At 49.3% G+C, this 11,518-nt stretch overlaps 1 protein-coding gene across 2 annotated transcripts in view; it reads right to left on the bottom strand.

Moving 5' to 3' along the window:
- Nucleotides 1–233: 233 nt before the first annotated feature.
- LOC126533314 (protein Skeletor, isoforms B/C-like) overlaps nt 234–11,518 on the bottom strand; it is a 45,353-nt gene continuing 34,068 nt past the window's right edge. For both annotated transcript variants that reach the window (XM_050180569.2, XM_055071865.1), the window contains 3 exons: nt 10,202–10,262; nt 5,419–5,579; nt 234–616 (listed from right to left, as the gene is read on the bottom strand). In XM_050180569.2, coding sequence (XP_050036526.1) covers nt 263–616; nt 5,419–5,579; nt 10,202–10,262 — 576 coding nt within the window. In that variant the 3' untranslated portion in view covers nt 234–262. The remainder of the gene's footprint in view (nt 617–5,418; nt 5,580–10,201; nt 10,263–11,518) is intronic.

Genomic DNA, 11,518 nt, shown 5'->3' with positions numbered 1-11,518 from the left:
CCAAGGAGTCTTATAGTGGGTATAAACAGGTTCCTATCGTAGTATTATACTGTGATCTTGGCGAAAGGCAACGCTGTCTTTCATACTCACCAATTTCCTGCGATGAAACTTTACCTCTCTGAACTGATCCCTCAGCGATCGAAACATCTGTTAACACTTAACTTGTAGCGTGGTTTTGCTCATGAAGCGAGTAGCCGCCAAAAAGCATTTGCGCGAGGATGCATCGACAGGCGTGTGGCTCAATTCTTTACTGCAGCGAGCGTCAGAGATGGCGGTCCCTTGCGTTCCGTCTGATGAGAAGCGTCACGAGGACGGCTGCGCAGCCAATCACGAACGGCGGCAGTGCTGGTCGAACGGCCTGGCCAGATGCGCCAGAGCTTCCGCTACCAGAGCCTTCCTCGTGCTCTTCCTTGGCAGGCGGAGGTTTCTTGTCAGCTGGTGGTTTCTTGTGAGGTGGGGGTTTCTTGTGAGGTGGGGGTTTCTTGTGAGGTGGGGGCTTTCTAGCCGGGGGCTTTGCAGCCGGGGGCGTTGCGGCGCTCACCGCACCCATCGGAGGGTCGTTCGCGCCCTTGTCGGTCACCACAATCTTCCAGCCGAGGTAGTTGTGAGTGTAGCACTGCGACAGGGGACACATTGCGAGGCGTCGTGATTCACTCAAGTCACGATAAAGAAGAAAAAAAAGCGTTTAGAAAATTACGCCGTTATAATGTGAGAATTCCTTTCGCTCAATTCTATTCCGTTCTTATCCTTCACCGCTCAAAACCAACGATGTGTGAAAAGGAGTATCACTGGAATCGTGGCTACGGCCCTGAAGAGACACGGCACCTCCGGTATATATTAAAACTTGGTACATTGCGAGCAAAACCAACTGGGTAATTTTGAAGCTATATATATGCTGTCGCCCCAATAATGCTGTCGTCCTCGTTTGCCGATATACTGTTTACTAAAGGCGAGCAGTCGCTGTCAAAATATATTATATCTGGGCTGGCAGGGACGAACAAAAGGCTGACTGTCAAACATGGCGAGATCTTTTCTGATATATAGTATAAGCGGCGAAAAAGCCATGGTGTCAACCCGAACACAGAATTTTTTTTTATCGCACGTAATTCCCCTTCCTCATTTACGGTCATCCTGCTGAATGACCGTGAACCACCACACCCACCCTTCCAGAGAAAACCCACCACACCACACCACACCCACCCTCCACCCTTCCAGAGAAAACGCCAGATGAAATAGGAAAATTATGCCGGCGCAACTTGCTCGTATGCACAATGCCGGTAGTCCTATATGCGTAGCGGTATCATAAATCGGTCAATCACGTAATTCATTGCAGACGCCGCTCGGAGCATTTTGTAAGGTCCTTCCGTCATTGCACAGTTTTCCTTTGTTTGGATGCCACTGTGTCTCTTTGAGCAGCAAGTCGCCAACGTGAAATTCCCTCAATAGAAAATGCTTGCTGCATATGACCCTGTTCTTTTAGTCGTATGCGAGTGAATTACGAACTGCAGCCTTTCTGCAGATTTGTGGGCTCACTGTTAGCAGTTGAAAAAACATACTGGAAGGCGCATCTGACAATGTGTCCCACGAGGCTATTCTGCGAGGGCTGGAGGATATAAATTGCGGTGAAGTTCACATACACCCACAACTTCCTCACGGGAAGGACCGCAACGATAGGCCTAGGCAGCATTCGGTCCGAAAATTTCGAGGTGCCCAAAAGAGGAACCCCACAGCGGGGCAATCATATCCCGTTGTTTTTAACACGATAGCGTCAAGGAGCTTGTGTCGCAGAAAAGCCGGCGTCGGCGGCGTTGGCCGTGAGCGAAAATGGCGGAAGGCAATTCATAAATAAAAACAACTTGCAAGATGGGCTGGGTGCAAATCGAACCAGGGTCTCTGGAGTATGAGACGGAGACGCTACCACTCAGCCATGAGTTCGATGCTTCAAAGCGGGACAAAAGCGCCTCTAGTGAATGCGGTGTTGCCTTAGAAACGTGCCGTAGAAAGTTATACCGTGGTGTATATCGGTAATTATGAGCATGTAAATTACAGAAGTCGTCGTTAAACGCGTAGCAAAGTACGTTTCCGCTACATTTCTTTTGCGCCTGGCGCGCACGCAGAGCCATCTTGCGGCAAACATAGAAGACCCCCTCCTCGCAATGAACGGCGCTGCCCCGACAGCTGGCGCGCCACGCGCCCGCATCTAGAGAACGATCCCATCGAGGCGTCAGCGCCATGATCGCGTCCGCCTTCATGGCACGTCGCGGCCCGGCTGTCCGTGCCGATCACGATGTTTGACTCACGTAGATCGTTTCTCCCTCCGAGACACCGAGTTATTTGGTTCGTTCCGTTTGCTCAGGCACACGTTTCGTCTTTGTGTGACTCAAGAGCATGCCGAGCGAATGAGTGGGCGGTGCGAACGGGGTGCGATAACGCTATCGCGTTCCACTCTTGAAGGCGAAGCTTAAGCGTCCTCCAATTTTCAATTTAGCAATGTTCGATCTCGGTAGACGACTAGATCAAATACCAGACCTAGACTACACCACATATGCGGACGATATTACGTTATGGACTTCTAAAGGCTCGTTCGGAAACAGAGAATGGACACTATATACAGCAGGCCGCTGACCCAGTGTCTACATTGGCGCATCAGGGCGGTCTGAAATGCACACCTGAAAAATCATAATTCATCCGTATACTGCCCCTGCGTAGCAGTAACAGAAAACTAATGTAATTGTGCAGTTTTTCGTTGACGGCCATCGCATACAGTAGGTACCCTGGGCTTTTAGTTGCAGCAGAATGGGCGGGCCACTCATGCGGTCCGGGCCCTACGAACGGCGACCAACAACGTAGTGAAAATTATACGTCAAATTACCTATCACAAGCAAGAAATGAAAGAGGCAGACACGCTGGTGCTGGCCTTAATAATTATTAGGGTCACCCATAGCCTTCCCTATCACTCATTAAACAAGACCGAAGAATCCCAGGTGGACACAATTATTAAAACAGCTTGCAAAACGGCAACCAGCCTTCCCCAAAACACATCAACGGAAAGGTTACTTGCACTGGGCATTTACGACACCTACAGTGAGCTCGCTGTGACAACTATGATCACTCAGCGCGAGAGATTCAGCCGGACCACAGCGTGTCGAGACATATTAAAGAGGATTGGCGCACCGCCCTACCCACAGCACATAGAAAAGGAGCTCGAGGAGCTTCATCCCTCGGACAGAGACCACTTATACGTGGCCACTTTGCCGAGGAGCATGCACCCACAGCGTCACGAGGGGCTCGCGCACAGTGTGGCTACGAGCATTACTTCGTCATCTGAATAAAGAGGACGTCTATGTCGACGTCGCCCCCTATAGACAAGCTAACCCACAGAGGAAATTCCACCACGACCACCAGCGCTTCGTCGCTGTGGCGCTGTGGTGTTCAACGAACACGGCGAAAGGGTGAATGCGCCCTCCTTCGGGGAGACCTCAGTGAAGGAAACGGAGACCAGAGTTATCGCGCTGGCCATGCGCACGGGTGAATGTAGAGGACGTGACAGTACCATCGCCACGGACTCCCAGGCCGCCCCATGTCGCCTCTTACTATACTACTAGGCAGAATTCCCAAAGTCTGTAGCGCTGTAATGCAACATCGCTTCCGCAACCACCACTCGATCTTCTGGTGCCCGGGACACCAGAGGTTGGAGGGAAATGAGAGGGCAGACGCCGCGACTCGCGCCTTAACATTCCGAGCAGCGACAGGGCCCCCTCAACAACCCCCCCCCCCCTCCAGAAGAGCTCCAGACCTCAGCCCCCTATAAAAATTATAACCATACAATCGCAAGGCATTTGCTCGCCTATCAGCGTTTTACCGGTCAAGTATACGCCCCTCCCCATAAACACCCAACAGGATCCATTGGAGAAATATTCAAACAGTGGTTTATGTCCACTTAAAAAGATTACATGCCATGTTCCTGACGTGCTATCGAGGTTCCTAGCCCTGGTGCAGAGGGAGTCCTACACTCTTTCACATTACCTGGGGCTACTCAAAATAGCCCCTACACCTGAAAGACATAGATTTGGCAGCACAACACACGTTGGAGCAGTGGCAGGCGCGGCTGTCCAGCTCTGACCTGGCCGACCAGCAATCGCTGATCGACCAAATTGGACGGGCGGCTATTGCCAGTGGGGGTCTCAACTAGGGCTCCCGCATGAGAGTAATCTATTTTATCAATGAGTAGAGTCTCTTCTCTCTCTCTCTCATTCTCTTTTCTTTTTGCGAATCGTAGAAATACCTTTTCGTCTATTTTTTTCTTTTCTTTTTCTTTTTGTTCTTATCCTAGTTGTACAACCACAAAGCGGCATACGTACTTTATGTTTCGCTATTGCTTCTGTTTTATTTTTTTAAATGTAAATTATAACAAGAGGTCACATTGCAGTGTTTACATTAAGAACCTTTTCTCTATATTCTGCTCCAGCTGTAAACCGACAACTTCATCATCAATAAGCCTAAACAGCTTCGATGTCTGCATTTGAGGCACCGCAATAACAACACCTCGTTTGTGGGCGTCACACACCCCTCCGTTATCCTCCTACCCCGCCCCGTCGCTGTTATCCTGCAAGTTGCCCTGCCGAATACCTAAGTCTCAATATTTCCAAACTCTTAGTTTTGATCTGTAAAATAATACTGTATTAAAACCATTGAGGGGATTTTAATGCAATACTTGAACCTGACATCACTCACGATGTGCCTCAATGTGGACTACCTAAAATGATTTTATAATATTGTTAACTCAGTTCATCAAGCTGGGCGAGCTTAGCACTCGCTAAGAAAACTTCCATCAGAAGTCACCACGAACTTAATATGTAGCCTTTCCACTTGCGCATTAATACATTTAAGTACAGCTTTTACCCCAGAACAATTGATCTTTGGAATTTGTTATAACAAATTGTAAAGGTATATCTGGTAATATGCGTTCCCTTCGCCTTAACGATGTTATATCTGCAGTTGATTCTTCTATGTCATGTTCTGTTACTCAGCGCTTTATTTTTTGTAACATTCGCGTTCATCTTCGTTCTTTGTGAATCGTCCTGTAGCCCTTTTAGGGCTGCAGTACGTAAAATAAAAATAAAATAGATATTATTCAACAGTATCAGAACTGGCCCACTCACGCCTTTGATAACGCTGCCAACGCGATGGACCGGCGTTACGAACCCGGGTACAAACAAGGCCGACGACACAGTATTGGCCTGTGTTGATGCTGCATCACCAAAGTACGCCTCGACAGCTCTGGTCTGTGTCAGGCCACGAGTACTGATCGCGAGGAATCTAGAGTCTGCTTATAATAAAGCAACTCCGTTTATTTTTCAGCTATGTGTTTCCGGAAAGCACTTAAACTGCAAAAGCTCACGAGGCACACACACATACCTGGTAATAGACCAAGTCGGGCGTACTGTCGTCGGGCGTCCAGGTGAACGTGCCCGCGTCGCCGGGATCACACTTCTTGTCCACACTGTTTTTGTACTCTTCAACAGTCTTGGCAGAGTTGCTTTTGGGCGTCTCCTCATATTGGCAGAAACGTCCTATGCCTGCGTTTGAAATCGCACGGAAAGCACCCTTGCCTTATACTCAATTTCTGCTCCCTCCAACTAACCCCCTATACTGGACGATGAGCAAAACGAGAACAAGCTGAAAGCAGGAGCCAACATTTCGACAAATAGACTTGTCGCCCATCCACTTGTGGAAACGTTGGCTCCCGCTTTCACCTTGTTCACGTTTTGCTCATCGTCTTGAATTTCCATCTCCCGCCTCCCCCCTGTTTTCCCCAACTCCCTACTGGTTATCTACTGAAGTTCAACGAATGCTTTTCTAGACGGTAATGTCTGACGCTTGTCCAACCTTCTGACCACGTACATATACACCCTATATACACCCTATATACACCCTGTCATTGCAGCAAAGACTTAAAAATGCTAAAAATAGGGTTCCCTGGAGCTCGAGATCCGCGGGAGCTTCATTTCATGTTCCATTTCATAGGGGGCACTGATGACATCTGGCGGACTTCAGGATGTGTGTTACACTCACCATTCAGAGAGCTAATTAATGTAGTAACAAAAATTTCAGTTTTTACATGTATTAGCAACTACGCCGAAGCCGTGACAGCTGCACGCAGTCGGCAGCAACTAGTGACCAGCACGTAGCACGCAGCGAGCCGAGTTAATTGAACACCCCACCGTTAGCACGTTCAAGCTGCACCCAGGTGGCGCTTGTAACTGGCTATACGCCTTTCCTCTTTGATTTGAATTCACCTTCAGAGAGAATAGCGCTGAGGAGGTTTCTTGGTTATGACTGTGTCCTTCCGACTGAGATCCATTTCCTCTGACAGCGGTGGAGGTTCTTGAGGAATGGTGTCTGGCTATGGTACATGCTGTGCGGGTGGTGCATGGAAAATGCTCTGCGCGAGTGATGCTTGTTCAGGTCCTAGCCGCCGGTGATCACGCATGCCTGTGCCATATTGTTCTATCTTCCAGCTACACTTATAGGCTCTGTAACGGAAGCTCGTAGTCAAGGTACACTAATAGCAGTGAAATTTCTTGCGAGGACTGGTGTTCCAGGTTTCAGTGAAGTGGCAGGACGGCAACCTCGGTCGGCACACAGCTTTTGCTTCAGCTGTTTCGCTTGAAGAGTTGTCCGTAAACTTGGCTTTAGCACATCCAGATACTTTTTTTTTTTATTTTCCTTCCAAGTAAACACTGTCCGGTGTTTATTATTTTTTTTAGCTGCACCAATTCAAAAAAAATATGCCTGTGGCAGTTAGCACAGTTCCAACCTTGATTTATATTAGCCGATGAAGCACCCATTACTTCTACAAAATATCAAAATCTTTAATTGAATAATTAACATAAATACGATTATTCATTTTCAATTATTTACATTACGGCACATCTTTCAATCTACGAATTGTAGTTACTGAGTATGCAAGACATACCGACTGAGAGCGAATTCTCAGGGCGGCACCGGTTTCGAAATATGCGCCGTCAAACTTTCTGTGAGGTCTGGCGAGAGGCTGCCTTAATTCTACCTGGGGTATTGGACCCGAGATGATGGGACACCATCCGCGCGATATCATCAAATTTCGCTATGTTGACATATTGGGCTAATGGAGAGGCCGTGCATAGCAGCCGCGTGGACAAATCAGAGCTCGGCACATTTGACAATACGCGTCAACTTTGTCCACAACAGATTGTAAATAATCTCCAGAAATACGGTGCGCATTCTTCCGAACAAAGAATATCGCTGCAGGAGCGCCTCTGCGATGAACCTTCGATGTCGTGAACACATGTTTCGCGTTAGCTTGTTGACAGTTTGAAGAAATATCTCGTGAGTGACGTCACAGGTAGGCCTATTACGTCAAAGTCGGTTTGGCGCTGCGCTGCATATAAGCCGAGTGCATAGGTTTTCCGCCGGAACCTTTTGCGGAAAGGCGTTCCTTTTGCGTGGCGTTCGCAACGGGCCTCCACTATCTCAGCTAATCAGCCTTCTCACAATGCCGCCCATGCTGGCCTATTTCGACCCCTCAGCACCAACCGAGGTGCGTATACCGATGCATGCGGCCACTACATCGGCGCAGCATAGTTATATTCATTTCTCTATGGGCGCAGTATCAGCACAACGGCAGCAAGGCAACGACTGTGTTATCGCTTACGCCAGCCGGCTTCTTTATTTTTTTGTTACTTTTTTTATTAAATTTGGAAGCGTACGCGGCTACTCCATTATTGAGCGCTTTAGTGCTTGGCTCAAGTTTGGGCAGTCGCAGATTTCTGCCTTCTGCGTATTTGTAAGGCCAACACTCCTTCAGTCGTCACCGCTTCCACCGCGCGCTCTGGAGGTCGTCCTCATTGAGGGATTATACAGGTGGACTTGGTCGCTGCGCACTGCCGCTTGCATGGTCATTCATATTAGCTAATATTCTACTCTGGCCACCTTCACATCTGGGATACTGATAGCTTGTCTCGTTGCCTGGTCGACAAGCCTGACGATTCCGATGGTGGCGCCGCCAGCTGCATTTATCTTGGCTTGCCGTCACTCACATCGGCGACAAGCAGAGCCACCATGGAGTTTCATACAATAATTACTGGAGGGGACTCAGGCGCTAGTGTCTACGGGAGCGGCAATGAAGGCGATTCAGCCAGCATGGGCAATATACATCGATTTGCCTAAACTTCGTCCTTCCGGCTTCAAACAGCTTCGTGACTTTGTAAACTCGTCATTTTCAACGAAGTATACTGCGTGATAGATAATTAAATACACATTATTAAAATTGTCCGACGGCAGGATTCGAGCACAGGACCTCTAGTACAGAAGGCCGACATTGAAACCACTACGCCACGGAGGCACTCATGCATCGAAACGCGATATAAGACGCCCTTATGAATTTTTCACGGGCAAGCCAGTGCCTTGAGATGCTTGACGCGTTTCGATTTGGCCACCTCGACAAGCTGAACCGTTGCAATCAGTAGCGATTGTGCGTGTTCGCAGCGTCTTTTGCACTTAGAAAAGTATAGATTGCTCTAAAATTTAATGGCGAATTCGACAAATCGCACCGGGGCGCTCTAGGGCGACGATGATTGATGAAACGACGCATTGGGGCGCCCCGGTACGCACCGGTGCGATTTGACGAATTCGCCATAGGACAATGAAGGCATATAAAGCGTAGTAAACAAAGCCCCAAGAACGTCTGAATCCACAAGAACGAAGATCAGACAAATCCATGTACTTCCCATCGTTTCCATGACTATTGTAGCACCGGGGTTCCCTCTAGTAATTATTGAAGTAAACTCTATGAGAACCACGACCTATCCCTACGAGCATTGCGTTCCTGCTTAAATGCAAGCTCACCACCACCTACCTTCTTCAACCCAATGTCTTAACGGAGCAGTCCGAACAATACCCTCACGTATATGCTGTCCATGTTTGTTTCGAAGAACCATCGTGATAGGCACATTGCCCTCCCTTAAGTGCGTTTGAGTATAATTCATCTCGTCACGTCACCACCACATTTTCTCCCTTTTGCCTAGTGTACAGTCGTGGACCGAGCTTGCCTCTTGGCGCTAGCCGTTCTCCTCCGGCAGCCACCTCAACACGCGAGTACCTATCGCGCTCTACCTTGCCCGTACACGGCTGACGGCACGGCAAACCACACAGCGGCATCTCTACGATCTCTGGCACCGTGAAGCACAGCTATCGCCCAGGGCGCTCGTGCTTCTGTGGACCCTCCCGTCATGTCGGGTTATTGGCTCCCGATACACAGGACACCGCACGTACCACGCAGTGCGCCATGTGACGCCGCGCGGCGGACGAGATATTTCCCGCCAGTTCAAGTATACGTCACCCTCTGCATGCCCTGGCGTCCAGCAGCGTTGTTCACGTGAATATTATACGGTCTACCACACTGACTCTACCCCAATGCTCCGGGACGGCGCTTCTACAGACCAGTACTCATGTGTACGAATGCCTAAAAGATGCGCACGATTTGGAGCTGTTGCCATTTTGCCAGTGTAACGTTTGTGTTTGTATATTGCCTTCTGTCTGCGCCTTTCCACGTAACAATTTGTGGGAATTTAGGAATTCGCTGGCGCCGTTGTGGGGGCGCATCAACCTGTTCTGGCATTCCTACGCCTTACCCCCTCACCCCCTTCTCGCTCCGAAGCGGTTGTCAGCGGTGGCGCTCCACTCGCTTGGTGGCGCAACCCCCCGCCCCGTTCCAAAGGGGACGCTCGTAACATCCATCCACCCATCCATCCATATTGTGTTCTCGCATAATGCATATGTTGCTCTGTAGCCCCTTGCGGCCTGAGCTCGCTCGCAGCGGCGCGCTAGGGGCTGACGGCTGACGCGGCCCTGTGGCTCGCTAAGCTCGAACCCGCGGTGGTCGCTGCTCCTGCGAGACTCGAAGACCCCAGAAATTCTAGCGCAGTTAGGGCTTTCAAAAAATTCGCCACGGAGCAGTGAAAGTGGTTTGATTTCTACGTGTCAGACGACACCACAGCATTTAGCTTCGAAAGGGAACCGAAGAGTTAAACGAAGACATTGGGAACTCAACAAAGAAGCTCGATCGCAGGCAGACAATAACCGCAAGCATGCGGCCAATATCACGTGATGTGCGAGCCGACACGACGCCTCAGCTATACTCGTACGTTGCTGTGCTCACCTTTCGACTCGTCAACGTTGCCCTGAGCGTCGAGAACAACTCCAGCCAGCAAGGTATTCCCCTGCAAAAGAGCATTAGTTATGAGAAAAATATAATTGCTACCATTTCCACGATTGAGGTGAGCAAGAAATGCTCATTATTACAGTATTAAAATGCACATTCTGCTTATGAAGTGCAGAGCTAATTACACATGAGATCGAGTTCATCGTGCTGCTTCGAAAACTGAGCCTCGGTATAAATTACTGATCCAGCTAAACAACTGACTTTTTCGATTTCATGGTGGGTAATGCTTAGTACCAGGGTTCCCTCTAGTAATTATTGAAGTAAACTCTATGAGAACCACGACCTATGCCTACGAGCACTGCGTCAGAATGCAGTACTGCAAATCCTGTCATTCATTGTCGTTATTTTTTCTTTCATTTACTATGAGTTGCTGCTCCCGGCGAAGATAACACCATGCGTCAGGCAAGTTCTGGCAAGAGGCTAAAGAAACTAATAGATCCGAAGGAAAAATACTTAAGGGAACGTTGGCTTCTTGTCACTCTGCGGTCGCATGCTGTAGGGATTAACTTGACTCTTCCTCGGGACTTAGGCGAGCAGGATTTATTTACATATTAACATTTAAACAGGACATACATCGACAGTCTAGCGTGACTCCCATATGGAGTACGCAAGACGACGCATACAGCAAACAGCTTACGAGCACACAGCTCCCTAGTACATTTCGAGCATGACAACGAGCACGCAGCTCACTAGTACATTTCTAGCAACGACAACGAGCACACCCTAGCAGCCAGCAAACGCTGCTTATAAGCACTTGCTCCCCCCTTGATTCCCAGTGGACGGAAACGTTCGTCCAGTCATCGTTCGACGTCACCGTAGATGACCCGCCCTTTTGGAGGAGGGCTCACAAACACGTGTTGCACAGGTTTCAGTGCCGCACACACACACAGGTGTAAAGGTTCGGAGCCGACGTCAGAGGGCTTCGTAGAACTCTGCTCCGTCAAGGGTGGCGCTGCCGAGTACCACATTCCTGAGCTGACCCCGCGCCACGTGGCTGCCGGTTATCCGCAGTTCTCTGAAGTGCGCCCCGTCTGGTGGGATTGGAACACGTGCAGCGGGCTGAAATAGCTGGCACGTTGCCACCCCGTACGGCCATTCCTAACAATGCGCAGCCACGAGCGTGCACAGAAATACGCCGCGCTCACAGACGCTCTTCCTGGTAGGGTTGATAAAATCGATCAATGATCAATTGATTAATCAATTGAATGTACCCCGCAAAAAAAAAGCGCTTAATCTTCATCGATGTCCGCCTTT

This window comes from Dermacentor andersoni, chromosome 7, assembly GCF_023375885.2.
Source record: "Dermacentor andersoni chromosome 7, qqDerAnde1_hic_scaffold, whole genome shotgun sequence".
NCBI classification, from domain to species: Eukaryota; Metazoa; Arthropoda; class Arachnida; order Ixodida; family Ixodidae; genus Dermacentor; species Dermacentor andersoni.
This window is presented reverse-complemented; position numbering and strand designations above follow the sequence as displayed.